This window comes from Zophobas morio, unplaced genomic scaffold, assembly GCF_036711695.1.
Source record: "Zophobas morio isolate AGI-343-1 ecotype UQ-CSIRO unplaced genomic scaffold, CSIRO_AGI_Zmor_V1 ptg000089l, whole genome shotgun sequence".
NCBI classification, from domain to species: Eukaryota; Metazoa; Arthropoda; class Insecta; order Coleoptera; family Tenebrionidae; genus Zophobas; species Zophobas morio.
Genome location: NW_026972194.1, coordinates 147,972 through 172,232, shown reverse-complemented (window position 1 = coordinate 172,232; position 24,261 = coordinate 147,972). Strand labels below are relative to the sequence as shown.

Genomic DNA, 24,261 nt, shown 5'->3' with positions numbered 1-24,261 from the left:
TAAATTTGGTGACCTTGGGGGGAGAGGGAGGGCACCCAGGAACTGAAGGTAAACTTTTCACTTTTTCATCAAAGAATTGACGTAAAAAATTCAAATTGTCTACTGTTGTATGTTGAAAAAATCCGTCTTGGAGTTCATTATCTTGTAACTCTTGAACAAAAGTTAGGTTATTGTTTCTAGTTAGTTCAAAGAATTTGGAAAGAAAAGGTAGAGCTTTTTTTCACAATTTTATGGCATGTAGATCCAACGGAAAGGCCAACTTCTTGCGACAGGTGCCTCATTGAAGTTGACGCTTTCTTCAACATCTTCTACGACTTCATTAGTACATACACAATGTTTGTCGTCCAGCACCTTTTTTGTTGTGGACACTACCTCTTTCACGAAATACTCGCACAGTGTTTCTTAACAACGTTGTAAAAATCAGCAACCATTAAATAATTATATTCTGCAAATTTTTGTTGGAATTCTTGTAAAACACTGATTTTCTACTTCTACGGCTTTTGTTGTTTTCAGGAAATTACCAAAAGTATTAACAGTTTTTAACGTGTATGTATGTTACTTAATAGGATTAATTTAAGCAGTTGATCTTTAATGATAAACATGCAGGTACGAAATCCTAAATACAGTTTATACTTGCAAATAATAGGTCCAAAAATTAGTTAAATGGTAAACAAAAAACAATCTATAGTTTCATTTCTTTATCATTTAATTTACAAAAAATATACAAAAATGTTTACATCTTAATATACCTACTTATTACTAGAAAATCACCATTTGACAAATTTAGTCAGTAATTATCCAAAATCAATACAAAGTCATACAAGAGAGAATCTCCATCATAAATCTGTAAGTATGCGATTTAATCACATGACTTAATGAAAAAATTAAAGTGCCAAGTATCGATCAATTTCGTGGATCCGATCACTATCGGCTATGAATTAAAGCTCTCGCTGCGACGAAATTTATAGTTTGTCTACTGATATTTGGAGGTGACTTCAATGCGACTAATGGGCTTAGGACGATTCATTGTTTAGCCCCGCTGTAAATGTGTTCATCAAGACTGTTTTTATAGAGTTTGAGAAATTTTCGAAGAGGTATAGCACCGATACTCTCGCAGGTAAAGAAACATTCATGTATCTGACAGTTTATTACAGTAGACGGTTGTCCGGGCTGGTAAAACCCCCTTAATTAGTGTAAGCTTTAGTAAAGTTTTTGAGAGGAGGCAATAAACTAACATCCTACACGGACGACTGAATTTGAGGAATCCTAATCAGTAGGTAATCAGTACCGACGATAAGACTAATCCTATTTCTACTCGCAAATATACCTCATCTAGGTGCAAATAAGATAAAAGCTTTCTACTTACCTGAAAAATATGTTTTCAAAACGTGGAAAGTTAACATTTAATCTTTTTACGCTTGGTAGAAAAAAATTGGTCTAAAGAATTTAGACAGTACTTCCCTCGCTGTCGGAAATGTGACGACTGAATGCCTATTATGTTTTTTTTTTTCGCAGTAGATTTCAAAGCATTCGGTTTTGTAGTTCCTGAGTAAATGAATAAAATAAATTTAGGAATTTGTTATTTTTTTTGAGTCACCCGCTATATGCAAATTCAAAAAATATGAATGGGATGATAAATTACAAGTACACACTCATCATATTTTGTACATTCTAAATTGGATTTATCCGGCAAACTTTTGAACTGACGTCATCAGTTTTTTGGAGAAGATAATCAAATATATTTTGACTAAAAATTTATTATGCTCTTTATAACCTTAAAACATCTGCAAAATTTCAAAACATTCCGTTCTGTAGTTCCTGATTAAATCAATAAAACACATTTATACGCATTCATTATTTTTTTTGGGTCACCCTGTATATGCAAATCGAAAAAATATGAACGGAATGATAAATCACAAGAAGAGACTCATCATATTTTGTACAGTTTAGATACGATTTATTCCGCAAAGTTTCGAGCTGACGTCATCAATTTTTTGGAGGGGATAAGCAAATATATTTTGACTAAAGATTTATGATACTCTTTAGAAACCAGCAAAAAATAAAATAACTAAAAATTAAAAAAATGTTCAAAAATCGGAAAAAAACGAACTAAAACCGAAAAATTATAACAATAAAACATCGAAAAGTTTAAGACTTTGGGAAATAGAAAATAGAAAAATTGAGAAATTGTAAAAAAAATAGAGAGAGGAAAAAACGCAAAATTGAAGGAAACATTAAAATGTCTAAAAAACTGAAAAATTGAAGAATGGAAAATCGAAAATTTGAGGAACTGAAAAATTAAATAATCGAAAAATTGAAAAGTTGAGACACCGAGAAAATTAATAATCAAAAATGAAAAACTTAAAAATTTTAAAACTGCAAGATTGAAAAAGTAAAAAATTTAACAATTTAACATATTTCTAAAAAATCGTAAGATTGAAGAAACGAAAAATTGAAACATCAAAACTTAAAAATCAAACTAAGTACTAAAAATCGGAATACTAAACATAAAAATTAATTTATTTTGTTTAGTTTGATTTATGTAATGAACACTTTCGTAAATAAATGGTTGTTATTTAAAAATCTAAAAATTTAAATCGAGAGACTGAAAAATTAAAAATCGAAAACTAAAAGTTGAAAAATTCCAAAATTCCAAACCACGAAAAATTAAAAAATACTACAAAAATCGGAAAAAATAGGAACATTGAAAAATTAAACTGCAAAACTTAGAAATTAAAAAATCCGAAAGGAAAATCAGAAAGAAAAACCCCAAGATTGCAAACCACCAAACAAATAAAATCACTAATCACTAATCACGAATCACTGATCATTGATCGTGATTTTGTGATTTCTTGGTTTCGTAATTTCGTGATTCGTGATTAGCGATTCGTGATTCGTGATTAGTGATCAGTGATTCGTGATTAGTGATTAGTGATTCGTGATTAGTGATTAGTGATTCGTGATTCGTAATTTTTTTTTCAATTTATTAAGTTTTAAAGTTTAAATGTTTCAGTTTTGAACTTTTCCATTTTGGGTTGTCTTGATTTTTAAATGTTTCAATTTTTCAATTTAGATTTCTCGGTTTTTCGATTTTTCAATTTTTAGATTTTTCATTTTTCGGCATTTCAATTTTAGAATTTTTCAATTTTCCGATTTTCGGTTTTTCTTCTACAATTCTTCGATTTTTAAAATTTTACATTTTCGATGTTTCAGTTGTTTTTCAATTTTGAGTTTTTCCGATTTTTTGATTTTACAATTTTTCGATATCTGATTTTTTTTTGGATTTTTCAGTTTTTCGGTATTTATATTTTCCGATTTTTCAGTTTTTGATTTTTCAATTTTTCGTTCTCGATTTTTCAGTTTTTCAATTTATTCTTTTTACTTCCCGAGCGTAAGCAAATGAAGTATTGTAATCGAGTCCGTCGGCCGACTCTCTACTTTTACGTTTTCTCGATCTTTCATGACACCTAGAAGATGAAGAAATAGGTCTCCCATTTCCGTCTATCTGTCCGTCTGTCCGTCTGTCTGCCGTCCCGGATTTTTATTAGACAGATAATCTCCGAAAGTACTGGATTATTGTGAAATTTTCTACTTAAATTAGCAATATCATGTAGATGGTAAAACGATAACCAAAATTTGTATAAAATAACATAGTCCTACATCTGTAGTTTACGACTCCTAATTGAGTTTTTAAGTGAGTGAGTGAGTGAGTGAGTGAGTGAGTGAGTGAGTGAGTGAGTGAATCACGAATCACGAATCACGAATCACTAATCACCAATCACAAATCACTAATCACGAGTCACTAATCACTAATCACGAGTCACTAATCACCAATCACTAATCACGAATCATTAACCACTAATCGCGAATCACTAATCACGAATCACTAATCACGAATCACTAATCACTAATCACGAGTCACTAATCACTAATCACTAATCACGAATCACTGTTCACAAATCACTAATCACGAATCACTAATCACTAATCGCGAATCACTGATCACGAACTAATCACGAATCACTAATCACGAATCACTAATCACTAATCTAATTTTTTTTAGAGATTCGTGATTCGTGATTTTGTGATTTCGTGATTAGTGGTTCTTGATTCGTGATTCGTGATTAGTGATTAGTGATTCGTGATTCGTGATTAGTGATTCGTGATATTGTGATTTCGTGATTAGTGATTCGTGATTCGTGATTAGTGATTAGTGATTCGTGATTTCGTGATTTCTTTTTTTGATTAGTGATTTCGTGATTAGTGATTCGTGATTCGTGATTCGTGATTTCGTGATTAGTGATTCGTGATTCGTGATTAGTGATTCGTGATTAAAAAATAACATGGTCCTAAATCTGTAGTTTACGACTCCGAATTGAGTTTTTAAGTGAGTGAGTGAGTGAGTGAGTGAGTGAGTGAATCATGAATCACGAATCACGAATCACGAATCACGAATCACTAATCACGAATCACTAATCACGAATCACGAATCACTAATCACGAAGCACTAATCACCAATCACGAATCACTCATCCCGAATCACTAATCGCGAAATCTCGAAATCAGTAATCACGAATTACGAATCACGAATAACTAATCACGAATCACTTATCACTAATCACTAATCACTAATCACGAAATCACGAAATCTCGAATCACTAATCACGAATCACGAATCACGACTCACTAATCGCGAAATCACGATATCACGAATCATTAATCACGAATCACGAATCACTAATCCCTAATCACTAATCACGAATCACAAATCACTAATCACGAAATCACTAATCACGAAATCGCTAATCACGAAATCACGAAATCACTAATCACGAATCACTAATCACTAATCGCTAATCACGAATCACTAATCACTAATCACTGATTTAATTTTTTTAGTGATTCGTGATTAGTGATTAGTGATAAGTGATTAGTGATTAGTGATTCGTGATTCGTGATTAGTTATTCGCGATTCGTGATTCGTGATTAGTGATTCGTGATTCGTGATTCGTGATTCATGATTCACTCACTTACTCACTCACTCACTCACTTAAAAACTCCGAAAGTAATGGACCGATTGTTGTGAAATTTTGTACTTAAATTAGCAATATCATGTAGATGGTAAAACGCTAACCAAAATCTGTAGTTTACGACTCCGAATTGAGTTTTTAAGTGAGTGAGTGAGTGAGTGAGTGAGTGAATCACGAATCACTAATCACGAATCACGAATCACTAATCACGAAATCACGAAATCACTAATCACTAATCACTAATCACGAAATCACGAAATCACGAATCACTAATCACGAATCACGATTTACAATCACGAAATCACGAAATCACGAATCACTAATCACGAATCACGAATCACTAATCACTAATCACTTATCACTAATCACGAATCACAAAAAAAATAGATTAGTTATTAGTGATTCGCGATTAGTGATTAGTGATTCGTGATTAGTGATTCGTGATTAGTGATTAGTGACTCCTGATTAGTGATTCGTGATTAGTGATTTCGTGATATCGTGATCAGTGATTCGTGATTCGTGATTCGTGATTAGTGATTTCGTGATTTCGTGATTAGTGATTCGTGATTCGTGATTAGGGATTAGTGATTCGTGATTAGTGATTCGTGATTCGTGATTTCGTGATTTCGTGATTAGTGATTAGTGATTCGTGATTCGTGATTAGTTATTCGTGATTAGTGATTTCGTGATTTCGTGATTTCGTGATTAGTGATTCGTGATTCGTGATTAGGGATTAGTGATTCGTGATTAGTGATTCGTGATTAGTGATTCGTGATTCGTGATTCGTGATTAGTGATTGGTGGATCGTGATTCGTGATTAGTGATTCTTGATTCGTGATTAGTGATTCGTGATTAGTGATTTGAGATTAGTGATTCGTGATTAGTGATTTGTGATTCGTGATTAGTGATTCGTGATTCGTGATTCGTGATTCATGATTCACTCACTCACTCACTCACTTAAAAACTCAATTCGGAGTCGTAAACTACAGATGTAGGACTATGTTATTTTATACAAATTTTGGTTAGCGTTTTACCATCTACATGATATTGCTAATTTAAGTATACTTGTCCAAAAGGTATAAGGTTATATGACCATCATAAAAGTAGTTGACCGCATATAAATACCCCCTTTGTGTGGTTCGCACTAAGCTTACCGATTGGCAATAAATCGTCTTCTAAACATTTCTTGCTCACATTTAACAGAGCCGGCTTTCAGAGCGAGTGGTTATTTCGGAACCTTCAGCGGCTGCAGGTAGTAAAGAAATAGTAGAGTGGTGGATTTTCATATTTAGTGAAAGCCGCCCCTGAACAAAACCAAAATAGCCGGTCGAGCTGCAGTGGACAGGTTATTTACGACCCTAAAACCTTTTCTATTGTAAACAACTTCACTTCGACACAATGGGATGATTTTATGATGGCCATATAACCTTATAACTCTTGGTCTACTATACAAAAGGACTAGTAATATGAAAGGCAACTGAAAATCGTTTATGTATAAACATTCTTAATTTAAGATGACAAGCGTGACAGCATACGTGAAAGTCAAACAGAGAAACTGTAAACAAAACGACCATCGGTTTTATTGCTTCGACTTCCGCTTATTATATAAAACATTGGGTTTTATTTTAATTCTTGACGGTGAAATTCACAATTGGTTGATTATAAACATGTCTATTCCACATTCGCGGAACCAAGTGAGCGCATAAAACAAATGCAGGTCTGTAATGTTAAAGTCGATGTAAATAAGCGTGCTACCCTTATGTTTCCACCGAGTTTTTACTTAAAAAAATTTTGTGTCTACCAAATTGGGTTGGTCCAATGCAATAGTAATAATAAGTGTTGCCTTTAATTTAATCAATAAAATAAATTGACTTCATTAATTTTTTAAGCCACCTCTTAAGAAAATCTAAACAATATGAATGAAGTGATAAATCACAAGTACAGACTCATCATATTTTTACGCTTTAGATAGGATTTATTCGGCAAACTTTCGAGCTGACGTCATCAAATTTTTTGAGGGGGGATTAGCAAATACATTTTGATAAAAAAGTTTAATACATCTCCTATGTTTTAAAGCATTCGGTTTTGTTGTTCCTGATTAACTCAATAAAATAAATTGACGCATTCATTAATTTTTTTCGGTCACCCTGTATATGCAAATCGAAAAAATTTGAATGGAATGATAAATCACAAGAAGAGACTCACCATATTTTGTACATTTTAGATAGGATTTATTCAGCAAAATTTTGTGGTGACGTCATAAATTTTTTAGGAGGGGACGACCAAATACATTTTGATCAAAAATTTACCATGCTTATGATAATTTTAAAACATCTTCAAGATTTCGAAGCATTCGGTTTTCCAGTTCCTGAGTAAATCAGTAAAATAAATTTTGCGCATTCATTAATTTTTTTGAGTCACCCTGTATATGCAAATCCAAAAAATATGAATGGAGTGATATATCACAAGTACAGACGCATCATATTTTGTACATTTTAGATAGGATTTATTCGGCAAACTTTTGAGCTGACGTCATCAAGTTTTTGGAGGGGATAACCAAATCTATTTTGACTAAAGATTTATGATGCTCTTTAGAGCCTTAAAACATCTGCAACATTTTAAAACATTCGGGTTAGCAGATTCAAAATTAAATTGCAAAATGTTGTTTTATGATTTTGATTTTTTTTCCAAAAATCTGGACGTTTCGGGTAAAAACTGAATTCGGAGTCGTAAACTACATGTGTAGGACTATGTTATTTTATACAATTTAAGACCCATTTACTATGTACAATTTTTAAGTGACGTCATCGCATTAGTGGTGGGGATGATTAGACAAATTTTGGTTAGCGTTTTAGTAGTATAAAATTTCACAACAATCGGTCCAGTACTTTCGGAGATTATCGGTCTAATAAAAATCCGGGACGGCAGACGGACAGACGGACGGACAGACGGACGGACAGACGGACGGACAGACAGACGGAAATGGGAGACCTATTTTTTCGTATTCTAGGAGTCATGAAAGATCGAGAAAACGTAAAAGTAGAGAGTCGGCCGACGGACTCGATTACAATACTTCCTTTGCTTACGCTCGGGAAGTAAAAAATTAACGGCACGTCATATGACCCCGGTTAGAATACACACATAATATTTTGTTAATATTACAGTTTGTAGTTCTATAATCTTAGGGATGGTTCCATGTAAAAGGTCACAACAATGTCGAGGTATAATTACTTGGTCATCGTGTTTGGGTTTGTAATGATATAATTCTTGCCTGAATGCCCGTTAATTTTCCGGATCAATGGTAGGTCTGATCAAAATAATAATATCTAACAAACCAATTATAATACAATAAATGTAAATACAAATAATTTCAAAATCCATAGCAATTGTTTAATACATCAGCAGCTATTATAGATTACTACTGATCCCAGATAGGACAGTTAAAACAGTAGGTCTAGTAGTCAACTTCATCCTGTCATTCATTCATTATTATTATTATTATTATTATAGTAGTAAGTTGACCAACAGGTCAAAGCCCAATTACAGGTCAACTATAATACGCCTTAACATGAAGAAAGGAAGAAATACTGCAGCTATAATTACTGGAGTTCTTAGATAAGAGTTCAGCATGCCAAGGCGATATCAAAACTGAATTAAATATGTAAATAAAATAGTAAAAAAAAAAAAATAATAAAAAATAAATAATAAAAAAAAAATAAGGAACTAATACTAGACAAAGTTATCTAAAGATATCAAAGACATACGGATCTAAGTTATACTGGTGACACATTTCATAGACTGGAGAGTGTTTTTCGATATTTAGACGAGGAGTTGGAAGATAAAAACATTGATTAGATCGAGATGACATTCTAGGTACCAAGATGAATATCTTACCAAGAAGATCAGTGCAATCAACGTGAAAATTTATCACATTACGAAGAAATTTGAACGAGGCGATACACCGTCTAGTACTTAAGGCTTCTACTTTAAATCGTTCTAACAAGACAGAGTGAGGAATACCTCTGACTGGATAAACACCATCCTCCTTAAATGCTGTGTATTTTAAAAAACGTCGTTGTATGTTTTCCAGATGGTTAATACGATTTTGTGTGAAAGGAGCCCAAACAATACATGCATACTCGAGCTTTGAGCGAAAGTAAGCAAAGTACAGCAGTCGCAAGCTATCAACCTGTGTAAAATCTCTACCACACCTAATAATAAAACCAAGTGACCTGAAAGCACTATTACATATATGTTCCACATGATTAGCAAAACTGAGCTTACAATCAAAAATGACACCTAGATCTTTAAATGTATCCACTCTAGCAAGACTCATGTTGTTTAATTTATAGTCGAATTGAATTTGTGTGCACTTATTGGTAATGGTCATTATGTGACATTTCTTATAGTTCACTGGGAGTAAGTTAGACAAACTAAATTCATGAAACCTATTTAAATCATTTTGCAACAAGATGCAGTCCTCTATGGTTGAGACGTCTTTATAAATCTTAAGATCATCAGCATATATTAAAACGTTAGATTTTATGTTCTTAACAATGTCGTTAATGTAAACAATAAACAGAAGAGGGCCCAGCACGGAGCCCTGAGGCACCCCCGAGGGAACAGGTCTTTTTATCGACTCGTGTCCATAATATGTAACGCACTGTAACCTATTAGATAAATATGATTCAATTAAATTAACTAATGAAACAGAGAGACCAATATTACTTAATTTTGCCAATAGAATTACATGATTTAATTTATCAAATGCCTTAGAATAATCAGTGTATACTACATCTACCTGGAGCTTGGAATCAAGTGAGTCAGCTGCAAATTGAGTAAATGTGCATAAATTTGTAACTGTGGATCGACCGTTGACAAACCCATGTTGATATTCACTAATTACATTTCTGAAATTAAAAAGAAGATGCTTGTGTAATATTATTTCAAAAACTTTTGAAAAATTACAAATTAATGATATGGGCCTGTAATTTTCAATTACATTTCTTTCGCCAGTTTTAAAAATTGGAGATACTATTGATAGTTTCCATATTTCAGGAAATTTACAGGTTCTTAGAATCAAATTAAAAAGAATTGTTAGAGGTGGAGTTAGTATACAGGCACAATCTGTCAGAATAAAGCCTGGAATATTGTCATGTCCTGAACACATATTAGGTTTGATCTTTTTCAGAGCGTTTAGAACATCTGATTCCGAGATAGTGTTTAGATTTATTATTGGATTTAACATTTGATAATCAGCAAAGTCGTCAGCGTTATTCACGGTGCAATTATTATAATTACTGGAAAAATATTCTGCAAATGCATTGACAATATCATCAGGTTTGTTAAGAAGTTTATTTGAGTAGCTCAGCTGCGAAGGTATACCCGTATGCCTACTAAGGTTGTTTACATGGAACCAAAATTTACTGGGATCAGATTTAATATTCACCTCAACGTTAGTTATATATCGTTTGTATTCTAAGTCGATGTCACGTTTTATCTCAGACCGTATCTTTTTAAACTTGCTATGTATCTCAGTTTCATTGATAGTTGATTTAAGCTTACGGTGTAGGGTGTTTTTAAGTTTCAATTTCTTTATATTGACTGGAGTAAACCAAGGCGGAAAGCATATTTTAAGGGAACGACGAGTTTTGGGAACATGTAAGTTGAGTGCATTATTTAGTTTATCGTAAAATATACCAGAAGCAATATTAATATCACTAATGCTGTTAAGTTCAGTCCAGTTGATTTTCATTATCTCTTTATACAAAATTTGGGTAATCAGCTTGTCGAAAGTTCCAGTGGGCATTAACTATTCCACTGTGAATAATTGAGTTGGTTTTTTTGCCACGCTGAGTTTTTGAGATAATCAGAGAGGGATGGTGAACATCCTCATCCACTAAAGAGTCATCACACTTATCAACAGAACAATAAAAACTACCAATAACCAAGTCAAGACAACGTTCATTAATATTATTAACGTTATTGTACTGTTTGTAGTTGCAGAAATTGAGAAAATTGAACAGGGATGAAATTTTTCTGTTACTTGTCACAGGAAGCGACAAATTTGAACTGTAATCTGGTAGATTAAAATCACCTACTATGAGAACATTATGATTATTTGATTCAGTTATATTGGCTAATATGTGAAATATCAGTTCAAATTCCTCAATAGTTGCCTTCGGTTGTACATATATTACTACAACGTAAATATTGAAATAATTTATAGAGCATTTAACAGCAAGCAATTCACTATACCGCAGTGAATTATAACCCTTAGATGTAAGGTCAATGGGTTGTAATGCAAACTCTCGACGACATGCAAGTAATACACCTCCACCTTTGGTTACAGTCATTTTATGCATATTTCTATCTGTCCTTATCACTTGAAGATGGTTTGGACAAAATTCAGCGTCTAAGACAGAAGAGCTGAGCCAAGTTTCAGATAGACAAATAAAATCATAGGGACAACAAAGTATGGAATTCCGCAGTTGTATTAATTTGGTGTTTAGTCCTCTAACATTTTGATAGTAAATCAGTATATTAGAATGAGAAATACTATTTGAAGAACTATTAATACAGCTAAAATTTAATGAAGAGGAAAGAGTGCTAATTGAGGACACCTGATTATAGACTGGGAGGGTATTTACAGTAGTAATATTCTTGTCCGAGGCCACAAACGATGTGGATTGCTATATGGGGAGACCAAAGACATCTTGCTTGATTTTGTTAACCGCTAGATTATAAGCATGACAGCTGTTGTAATCCCAAGCAGCATGATTTGTATCAATATCTTGGCTTTTAGCATCACGCTTTAGATTAAAACAGTTACCACAACACAAATTTTCTGCTTTACAATCTTGTATTTTATGTTTGTCAGAGCACTTAGGACAAGATAGTTCTTTGTTACACTTAGATGAAGAATGATTAAAGCCATTACACTGGAAGCATCGGGAAACACCAATACCGGAGTATATAGAGCAACCATCTAGACCTATGAGACAGTGACCCAGGCTCAGTGCTCTTTTGTATGTAGAAACATCTACTTCTACTAATACCTGGAAACGGTCTTCATTATTTTTTATCTTAGAGAATTTTATCAACTTATATTCGCTGTCTTTATCAAAAATTATTTCATTCTGCTTAACCAGATATTTTAAGATGTTATTTTCATCAACACTATCAGAGATTCCCGCAATTCGAATACGTGGACGCAAGGTTTTAACTACTTTAATATCATAATCATTGTATAATTTATTAGTCTCTGAAAGTTGCTTAAATTTACTGACGTCATCACAACCCAGTAACACGCTTCCCTCTTTAAGATTTTTAACCTTCCCTATGTTTAAAGAAGATTCAACGGGGTTAATTTTAGACAAGATATCTGATTTGGTTTTATTAATAGGTTGTTCTTTGTCTTTCGGCTTCACAATTACAGTTTGTTGCGAATTTTTTGCAATCGCGTCAGCATAAGAAGTTTTAGTACTGACATCAGTAGGAGTCAAGTTACACTCAGAAGTTGGTCTGCTTTGGCATAATTTGTTTAATTTCTCTATTTCTCCACGAAGAAGACTATTTTCAGTTGTAAGATTTTGAAGGCGTGATTCCATAAGGTCTATTTTAGTAATTGCAGATTTTAATTCAGCACGAATAATTGATTGCACCAATTGTTTAAACTTATCCACCGGGAGGTTTATATTTTGAGAGCTGTCAAAGTTAATGGAATCTGCATCAGAAGATACAATTTTTAATTTGCAAAATGTACAGCTCCATTTAGTAAGTGAATTATCCTCTAGCATTTTATTATATATTTCATCGGTTAATTGCCCACATGGTAGATGGTAATTGTATTTACACTGCTTACACGAAATATATAAATCGCTTCTCCCGATTGTGCGTGAACACTTGTTACATTTAACTGCCATTGTGATTAAATTATTAATTTGTTATAATAAACCACCTCCAAGAGGAGGTAGCACAAGAAGGAAAAACACTCAGTGATAGCACTACAGATAGTACTCAGACAAAAAGAAAGGCGATAAGATATTAACGATGGCTAATTGTAGACTAATTTATCGGAGTTTTTCAACTCTGATCCGAGGCAATTAGACCCAAAAGCAAGAAAAAAAAAACAACTCACCGACCCTCCAAGGGGCCAAGTCAGCCACTCAATAGAAAAATCCGAAACTGCTATGCTCAAACAACGAATCAATCGAAGAAGAAATTTAGCACGTCCGTCCGCATTCACTACTCACACAGATATGTTTGTTGTTTTATACTATGTAGTGATTATATCTCGACTGCCTTCGTATTTCTTTAATAATATAGTGAGACATTAACTTTTTAGAAAATTTTAGGTTGTATAGTATGTTATATAGAGAGTTAGCATAAAGTCCCGGAACGGTCGAATAATTTTATTTGAAAAGATTTTTTTCTGAAATTTGCTTTGGATGTTAAACATGATGACTTGATTACAACGATTTGAGGTTTTTTTTTGGCGCTTCATAACCTAAGAAAATGAAAATGTTAGTTTTAGATTCGTTCCGCGTATCTATCATGTACGACGTCAGAAACAACCGCCGTTTTTTTCAGTAAAAATTGCCGCCGTTGAAGAAAGAATTTGATGTCATTCTTCTATCGAACACCCAGATTAAGGGAATCACTCGAGATTTGATAATTTTGATAAGGTTCGATAACAATGGCTGTCGAAAGAAAGTTCCTTGTATACTGTGTATTTTTTGTTTAGTGTTTATTATTATCATCATCTTAATTCTGAGACACCCTGTATATAAAAAGAAAATAGGAAAATGCACGTAAATTGTTCATAAACCTTTGTTTTTATTGATAAAATAACAGATTTTTAGAACTATTTATAATTTTAAAGTCCAGTATGGTTTTGGATCCAGTCTCTGTAAACTGCCGTCCTGGTGTATCCAGAAGGAGCACCGCTTTCGCATCCTTCGGTACTAACAAAACTGGCTATTGCTACGTGAACTGGATTTGAACCTGCATTAATCACCACTGGGCCGCCACTGTCACCCTAAAAACAATCATTATGTTAAAACATCCTTAAAAATTAATTTATATATATATATATATATATATATATATACTTACGGTGCAGGTACTTCTGACTTGAGATGAGGGAGAATCAGCACAAACCATTTCAGGTAGAATCGAGCCATAATAATTTTTACATTCTGTGTTCGAAATGGTGACCAGTTCAACGTAATTCAACGAGTCGCTGATTGTAGTTCCATCTATGGAAATGGGAAAAATTGTTTTGACAAAAAAAATAAAGTGTGTTTAATGTACTAACCATCGCTAGTTAAACCCCAACCGCTCACCGTAATGCCAACATTTTCACCAAGTTCTTCAGAAGACAAACTGACGGCAATCGTGTTTCCTACATAAGTATTTTGTACAACAACTGCTAAAGGAGGAGTTCTTGTAATTCTTACCACCAAGATTTAAAGGTGTCCTGAGTCTGATAAGTCCAATATTGTTGGCAAGAAGATCGTTGTCATAGTCTTCATGAAGAATAAGTCGAGAGGAATCTGAAACGTCGCCTCCATAAGCATCCGTGGATCCACTTACGATTGTCGCCGAGTCAGCCCTGGTAGATGAAATAAATGTAATGATTTTGGATAAAGTACGCTATGTATTACCCGTTGATGCAATTTCCAGAAGTTAAGATCCATTCTTCGCTGATTATGCTGCCTCCACAGAACCAAGTGCTTTCACTACTAGACAAAAATAAAGCAACTTGCCAAGGAAATTGACCTTCTGCTGCTTGATTTCCATTAATAATTCTAGCACCTATATAAAATAATTATAAAAACATAGATGTGCAATACAGGTTAGAAAATACTGACCTGGAACCTTAGAGGGGAGGACCTTTGAGTGGGCTGGTGAAGAGGGCAACGCCCAGGTAGCTGACGCACACAAGCAAAGAACGGCAAATCGGAACATTTCGCTTAATGATTTTATTCTATTCAGATTGGTGTTTTTATACTTGCATTTTGAGTGTATTTTGCGAATCGCCGTAATTGTGTTACTTATCACACAATACGCTTTTACTATACATACTTGAGATGTATATCTAACCAATTGAATACTATACTGATTTCCATGAAAATCCGAACACCTTGAATTAATTGACTGATAAAACTGAAAGTTTCACCAAATGTGCTTTAAATCGAACTAAATAAATGATTAAAATAACAGGCCTAAAACTTGTGAAATAAAAAATTTATTTAATAATGTGTGGCATGATTGAAATGTGTCCTGTATCCAATGGGATTTCGTCCCAAGCTTTCTGAAGGCGCATACGAAGGTCATTTAAATTATTCGGGATATGCTGCAAGTTACCTAGACGTGTGCCCATGATATCCCACACATGTTCGACTGGTGACAAATCTGGTGAACGAGCAGGGCAGGAGAGAACTTCAACATTATGTTGTTGTAGGTACTCCGTTGTGACTTGCCGTATGTAGGCGTGCATTGTCTTGCTGACATAGGGGTCGATCTAACCCTCTGAGTTAAGGAACTGCAATCGCCTCCAGTACTGTATCGATATAATACCCCTCAAACTGTAAAACGCGCTTACCACCCTTAATACTTAAATAACTATATATTAACCTTTAGTTGTTCAAAATTGCAAAAAATCTTGTATATGACACGTTGCAAAACTGTGAGAAACTTCACGTCTGGTGCGAAAAAAGCGTTCATTTTGCAACTTGATATATATTGTCTTCATATGCTCATCATTCTTTACTTATGTAACAACCAATTCGTGTATAAAATTTCATTTAAAAATATCGACGTTCTTTAATAATAATAATAATATATATTTCCTTCCAGACTTACAGTCTATAGCGGAACTTAAATACAAATTAGAATTCACTATAATAACATGTAACTAATAATTAATAAATGCTATGTATGACGAATGTACAACAAAAAATAAAAAAAATACAACAGGGTGGTACACAACCCTCTAATTAAGCGTGCATCATATGGTCATTATATAAAATCGCAAATAATTTTTCCTTATGTTAACTTTACGGAAGTTATCATAAAATATGTCTACAACTTTTCCTACACTGATATTATAAAGCCTAAGAGTAGTTATTAGTGGACTGTTGAAATGATGTTGTGTTCGCGGAATATCAAAATAATAAGTTATTGATGTTCGATTATTTGTTCTTGGGCAGACAAAATGTAATAAATCTAAAAGCACTGGGCAGTTTATTTGGCCATGAATAAGTTTTTGTAAAAAAATTAGAGATGCAACTTTTCTACGGGCCCATAGTTGGTCTTCATTAACTGCACTGCATAAAATAACAGTTTCACAATGAAAAGGGGGATACAAATGAAATATTTTTAAGTGCAAATATTTGCAAAATTTCCGCAATACATTTTCTAACATAGTAATATAAACCTGGAGATAGGGTGTCCGTATAGTACTACAATATTCTAACTTAGATCTTATTAATGTGTAAAACAACAATTTAATGCAATGGATATTTTTAAATTCACTGGTGTTTCTTATTATAAAACCTAGATTTTTTAAACATGCTTTTACAGTTGCTTCAATATGCGGGTTTTAAGGTGTTCGGATTTTTTTTCTTTTTTGTATTGAGTATATAAATAGCTATTATATGTTTATACATCATAAGAATGTCACGTAGAAATTAGATATTGTCTTTGCCAGTTCTATTGAAACACCACCTGTTGATTTTGCTTAAAATTTAGCAATTGGTAACAGCTTTCAGTTGATTGACAACGGCTTTTAGTTAGAAAATTATTTGAATATGAGCGTTGCCAAATTTACGATTAACAAGTGGTGTTTCAATAGAAATGGCAAAGACTATAGTTTGATTTGAACGAGTTTGTCGCCCCAAAACAAGCTACTGTGTTAGGTAGCCAAGGTGGATGGTGCACCAGGTTCGTCGGTTGGAAGAGACAGGCGACCGGATTAGCTACAGATGGAGAAGGGGTGGGTCGAAGTCCAAATGACGTAGCTATCGGGAGCGGCGCCACTGCCTGTCAAGATTTCTCCCTGTAACTCTAGCTCTTAGCAAACGACGACTCCGAAGGCAGACGTATGACTAAAACTAAATTAACTTCACTACCTGGACCTCGTCACCTACTGATCGCTTCGTGGCGAAGGTCGTGACCAGACGACAACTCAAAAAAACACTGCTCAAGTTAAAATAGAATAAAAGCGGTTTAATTTGGAAATAAAAAGATTTACACTGCGAGCTTAAATAAAACGGTGGAGTGAACTTAAATAAATTATAACATGATACAATGAAATGAACGACACGAATTTGGGTTAAGTAGGTACAGCTATCCAAATAGGGTTAATCAACAGGATTTCCTGGAATCGCTAGTACATCGGAGGCGCTACTTTCCGCTATTTGATTGGTCAATCTAATACTCGAAACGATAGTTTTCTACCCTAGTACTACTTATCTGTACGCCGAGGCGTTCTTGGCTTTCTCCGGGGACGATCTACTGGTCCTAGACCGGATAGGCTGGTGAGGTTAATCTATGAACTTCACCATGATTTCATTGTTTATGATAAGGTTATGTTGAGATCTGAAATAGTTGAGGAGTAATTTTTGACAAGAAACTTAGTTTTCGAGAACATATTAATAAAATCGTCATTTCTGCACTTACAGTTCTTGGCTTCATAATACGGAACTGTAAATCTTTCGACAATGTGTTTAAATTGAAATGTATATATGACGCACTTGTGCGGTAAAAACTTGAATATTGTTCACTAATATTTTATCCGCATTATGCTTACCAATCTATTTTGTTGGAGAATGTACAAAGACGATTTTTAAAGTTTTTGTATTATAAGAGCTATTCTCAGTATCCTGTGCGTCATATTGAGCAAAATTTATTGTTAATTTATTTTAATATGGGATCTTTAAGATAACGAAGAATCACGCAGTCAGTAGTATTTCTTTATAAATTAATTCAGGGCGCCATTGATGATATGGCAACCTTAAATCAAATCAATTTTTTGTGCCCCGACTAAATTCTTGACATCCCATCTATTTCCAATTGCCTCGATGTCATACTAATGTTCAGTGGCGGCTCGTGGTGATTTTTGATGGGTGGGCAAAGCATTATAGGTAGGTTATAACATGTATGAAAAAAATATATATACATATATATAATTAATCATCTTTGTGAGAACGTGTTTTTGTTTTGGTGCTGCATGTCAATCAATATAATGTAACAAAAATTTTATGTAAGTATATTACATATATATTATTTTATAAATATTACTTACAATGTCGTTCAGCAAGAACCAACCAGAACGTCGAAGATTCTTGCTAGAAGAGGAAAGAGGAGCAAAAAAAGATTCAGCACATAAATGGATTTGTTAGGAGTTTCTAGAACTATAAACTCAAATAATTATTCCAAGATGTAAAGATTTTGAAATAACATGACGAGAAAACGTTAAATTTTGAACCTTTAAAATAAGCTACACTTGGAAAAAGCAGCAATTTGGAAAATTATTGTAAAAGCAAAATTAAAAATGCCAAATGAAACAAAAAAATAAATTCTCAAAATACTAACAAAGTTAACAATAACAAATAAAATAAAAATAATTCCAAAATAATCGTTCTGATTGGTTTTAGAAAGACCATTAATTACCAAAGACTCCTCCAAAAACTTTTTAAATTTATCATCGAATTTACTTTACGAGAAATTTGCAATTCATCTTGTCCCCGAAATATATGTTTTTGTGGAGCCAATTACCGTTTGGTTATTTGAATAAGCTACATTTTATAATTAAATGCACTATCCTGAATGCAGTTTCTGATCTGACTGAATTCAATTGACCAGTAAAGTGAATGACGCGCGAAATTTGAACTCAGTTCATAACACGAGACCCGAATTTCAATTCCCCGTGTAATCCTTATGGGTGAAATCGAGGCGTCATTTTAACGCTTAAATTCTACCATTAAAGTAATTTTCTTATATATACCACTACTTGTACCATTAAGACTCATATTTTTACTGTTGATCTTGATACCAAACACGAACGGAACCGGTGGTATTTAATAAATATTTGAATTCAACTTTTACCACTACATTTGCCTCGAACGTATGTCGCACAGTGGTTCATACTGCCATTGACTTCCCCCTCCACATAAATGGCTTTGATTTTCACATGCTAGAGATACGGCTGTGAATTTAAAATGATACATAAAGGAGATCTCATATTTGCAAATGTTTTCAATCAATTGCCAAATTTTGATTTAAGAATCATCATCAATCCCAAGCTTTTTTCTTTTCACATTTTTTGGTAGAAAATGAAAATTTTACTTTCATTTTAGTACGAATTGGGTCTGAAACACCCATTTAAAAAAAATCACAATTTAAAGACCAATTTATTTCAAAACAAAAAAAATATATTCTACAATAAAAAATTGCACCGCCTAATGCAAAATCTGATTCACTTTTGGTGAAAAACTGACCCACAAACTGTTATATTGATGGGCCATTTAAATAGTCCTCGGACACTAATAGTTCTTCGACACTGTGAAGTAGATTTTCTTCAGATCTTTCTGGTTCAGGGCCCAATAGCCAAAGCAGTGCTTCGCTCCCATCAGTTTGTCGTAAGCTTTCATAAAGTTGTACCTCAACATTAGCTGTTTTTAGGTTGACTTGGGGATTAAAAGAATTTTCGGAGATCACAGCTCTGACCTCGGCTGATTCACTTTTCTTCAGATGTACGTTCCAAGAACGCAAATTATTGGTCCAAAATAAATTATAACGCCCGTGTAGGGCAGGTGTAGCCATATGGTGACATACAAATGCACCTCTTGTGGTTTCACTTGTTGCCTCTCTTAAGGAATATCTATGCAAAATGAAACAAAATACCTCATAATTGTACTGGATACAGAATTTATCAATATACATTAACTTACCATTGGCTATTTCGCATTCTAGCTCGAATAAACTCTTCAAGCACATTTAATTCAGTATACCAAGTGACTTTCACTGCATTATTTGACTGCAAAGAATTTTATCCGTTCACAATGCATTTCCGATCGTCAACAAAAAAAAAACTGGTAATTGCCCCTATTGTTAACGCATGTCTTTCTGTCACTATTAATAACAAATACAATAAAACCAGTCCACAGACATATACAACCTAATGTGAACCAATATCACAGAACTAATATATCATCCAAAAATTGTGATTATGATTGTTTGTTGTGATGAAAATACGAAATCAACTGTCATATTTTGGGGATTTTCACGATCTAAACGTCACTGGCCCTCCAAAACATTCGCGTTCCTTTTCTGTTCGGCGTGTTTCTGGATTTTCCGTTTCACTCATGCGCAAGGCATTAGAAACGATGTACGTTACTTTGATGAACAACGTTGTTTTTAATTTGCGATATTTTTTTAACACAAGCATTTTATATAGTTAAACCTTTAGTAACAGGAAGATAATTGTACAGTCTTTATCGCTTGTAGCATGAACTAGTTAAGATTTCTACCTGTGCGGTGTATTTTGTCTGTAAAATCAAGCTCCCATAAGAAACCCATAGTAGAATTTTTGAATTATGAACTGCCGCGCATTCTAAATTCTAACCTTACTTTACTGGTCAATTGAGTCGTGTCTCCGACGAGGACGAACCAAGCCGAGTGTTACCGATTTTCAGGGTGGGTTTGCCCACCCATCCTAGAGCGAACGCGTAACAAACTTGTGCGGACAGTCTGAATTAAATAATAAATTAAGCGTATATTTCACTTTTGTTGACTCTGCTACAGTTATATTTATGAAACAAAAATGCATATGTAATAATAAAAAAATACACATGTCACATACGTACTGCAATAATAAGTGTATTACTTATTCTCATCATTGGTTATTCGGATTTTTAAATTTATAATTCATTATAAAGTTTACACGGTGTCATAATACAAGAATATGGTTATTACAAATTTTCATTTGATATGAAAAAGTATTTATTAATTGTTATGGTGTTGCTCTTTTCTATAACAATATTATTTAAGAATTTTCGCATAACATTATTTTCCTTACCACCTTACCCATATTTCAATAGAGTAATAAAAATAATTACCTCTATACTTTTACAATACAAAAGAAGTAAAAAATCGAAATTAATTTATTGAATCCTTGAATCGAATATCAGAGATCCGATTCTGCAGCGTTTGGGATATACGTTGACGCCCGGGCGTCCTGCCCCGCTTGAAGCAAGAAAACACGGATATGCAAAGAAGTACGTTTCGAATTCTTTACTCTCAATCACGTACATAGAAAACCGAACGTATGTCGTTGCTTATAATCAAGAGAATGGACCAGGGTGGACTAGCCCATCCTCACATGAACCGTATAACGCCGAGATCTGACGCACACTTTTGCAACTGCAATTTCTCAGTTGCGGAAACTGCGGGATGTAATGAAGAAAATCCGTTGGCTTAAATGATGTTTATGACGATAATTATTTGTGTATACATATAAAATATTTTAAAAAAGAAAAAATCAATATTTTACTTCGTATCGTAAACAATCAAATAGGGTGGGCATTACAAATCACCGTTGTATGTTATTTGCAAAAATGGTAATGATATTTGTGAACAATGTGACATATATGTAGAAAATCTTCGCGCAATAATTTGTAAATGTACGGTGATATTTAATGGTGTACTGTAAAGAGTAAAAGTGATAATCTCTTAAGTTGATGAAATTGTTTTGAATAATTGAGAATTTCTTTGTTAATTTTTATGTAATATAGTTTGATCTGATTTATATAATTTGAATTTATTTATTTACATTTATTTAGATATGTTTAATTTTGTTTTATTTTATTTAGTTTTAGATATTGTCCTGTAATTGGAGTAATCTGTAGAACAATAAATGATTATTATTATTAATGTTATTATGTTAATGAACAGGAGATATAACATATCACCTTATCTCCTTCATCATAAGGCTGTACCAAGAGGGCAACAAGACCATATGCGGAGCCGTCAGTCTGCACCACAAATGGGCGATTATAATCGGGACATGTCAAAACTGGAGACTGAGATTCGTCAACGGAACTACAATGCTAGAGACATTCGGCACGAATTTCCGATACCATGCAGCCATACCCAACAATGAGCGAATCTGTGTCACATTCGTCGGGAGTGGGGATTTCTACTATCGATTTGATCTAAAAGGGGCTACACGAAGACCTTCTTTTTCAACAACATACGCCAGGTATTTTAACTGTGGGCGACAAAAATGACATTTCTCCAAGCTAAGGGTTAAACCAGCAGCTAACAATCTGTCCAATACCTCTAAGTGTGTTTCAAAATCTGAAGTCAACACAATCATATCGCCTAAATAGATAACAACATGAGGCTCAAGATCAGCACCGAGAATTGTTTCGACGAAACTCTGAAAAGTAGCCGGGGCATTAGTAAGTCCGAATGGCGTTCGCTTGAAATGAAATAAGCCACGTCCCCGTATCGTAAACGCTGTTAACTCTCTTGAATTTTCGTTGAGTGGAATGTGCCAATATGCTGATTTGATGTCGATGAAACTCAAGTACCTAGCACCTCTCAAGTTATCCAAAATAGATGAAACATAGGGCAACGGGTAAGTGTCTTTTCGAGTAACCGCATTCAGTTTCCGATAATATAATCAATCACCAACTTATGTTCCCCGGACGTCTTCTTTGGAACCAACACAGGCGGTAACGACCACGAACTGTTGGAAGGTTTAACAATGTCCTGTTACAACATTTTGTCCAACTCTGTCTCCAATAATTTTTGTCTTAATGAGTTCACTGGGTAGTACCTCTGTTTGATGGGGGTAGTGGATTCTACTATCTCATGTTCAACCTTTCCGGTAATTCTTATTTTATCCGGTGTCATACTTCTGATCTTATCTCGTATAAGAGAGTCTAACGATGCACGTTGTTCACAGGTCAAATTACCTCTCTCGAATTCCCTCAGCTGGCAAAATTTCATTGGGGGACTCACTAAAATGCCAAACACCTTTCTTCAAGTCGGGTACTATGCCCATTTTCACCCAAAATTTATCCCAGAATTAAAGTTTTCCAAAAGGATGGAACTACTACTACTCTAATCAAAGAAACTTTCCCTAACACTGATCGGGACTGATACTGACCCCATACTTTTACATAACTCGACATTTCCTACTCTCAAACCTGGTCATTCACTATCTAGACAAGTCACTGTGCACCGGAATCTAATACTTAATCCTAAAATCTTTCTACCGAAATTTCTAAATAAGGTCTTTTATCACCAGGAAATTGTTGTAGCAAATATTCTAGTTATAATCACGCGATTTGGGTCAACTAACCGACGATCTACTGACACAACCTCGAGTTTCCCTCTTTCGGAGGTGGTCTGTTGCATTTAGGACATGTTCGGATGGTTATGTTAGAAGTTTTACAACGGTGGCAACGACGACGAATGGGCTCCTCACAGAAATGGCGTAAAAGTGGAGATTGGTATGTAGGTACTTAGCAAAGGGATCGAGATAAATTATTATTCATTCTGTCGTATCTATAAGCGCCTTATTAACAGTGTGAGCGTTCAAAAAAGTTCTGAATGAGAAAACATCTTTGGTTTTATCATGGATTAAAGATAATCCAGAACTAATTTGTAGTGAGCAAAAAATTGTCTGCAAAGAATGCAATAAACTCCAAGATTAATTGTTAATATATAAATTCAAATTTCTTTGCACCAAATTTATTAAAAAATATACATATTTAATTTTTTAAACTATCAAACGTAATGAAAATAATACTTTTTCACTTAAAACTGCAACGAGAGTTTTTTCACGATTTATCTATAACTTTTTAATTTGACAGTTGTAATAATTTTAAAACCATTTTTTATTAAAGAAAAATGACGTCTAACACGTTTTGAAAGCTATTTTTTTCAATCGTTTAATTGACAAACTTTAAACTTGTGAGAAGAAAAGCTTGAATCACTTACTTGAGCGTCTAATCAATAAGACGAATAATCCAAATGAACATTACAGTAGCATACCGACGAGATGTGTCAGCATTAAAAAAAATATTTTACAATATTTTCACTTTTTTGCACTTTGGTTTAATCGGAAATGAGCCTAATAGTTACCGTTTTTATGGAACTCGTATGTATTTATTTTGACACTTTTTTTAGAAATAATGAAATTTTTGAGAAT

General features: G+C 33.7%; 1 protein-coding gene and 1 long non-coding RNA gene across 2 annotated transcripts; both read right to left on the bottom strand.

Annotated features, from left to right (window-relative positions):
- Positions 1 to 13,846: 13,846 nt before the first annotated feature.
- On the bottom strand, positions 13,847 to 15,104 carry LOC135144261 (brachyurin-like). Its single transcript, XM_064076240.1, has 6 exons — positions 14,906 to 15,104; positions 14,699 to 14,849; positions 14,492 to 14,646; positions 14,350 to 14,436; positions 14,148 to 14,290; positions 13,847 to 14,070 (listed from the first exon to the last, which is right to left on the bottom strand). The coding sequence occupies exons 1-6, from the start codon at positions 15,000 to 15,002 to the stop codon at positions 13,909 to 13,911; spliced, it is 795 nt and encodes a 264-aa protein (XP_063932310.1). The 5' UTR covers positions 15,003 to 15,104; the 3' UTR covers positions 13,847 to 13,908.
- Positions 15,105 to 19,433: 4,329 nt separating this feature from the next.
- Positions 19,434 to 20,317, bottom strand: LOC135144262 (uncharacterized). The gene is made up of 2 exons (XR_010283057.1): positions 19,991 to 20,317; positions 19,434 to 19,920 (listed from the first exon to the last, which is right to left on the bottom strand). It is a non-coding gene; the product is annotated as an uncharacterized LOC135144262 (long non-coding RNA).
- Between the last annotated feature and the right edge of the window lie 3,944 nt (positions 20,318 to 24,261).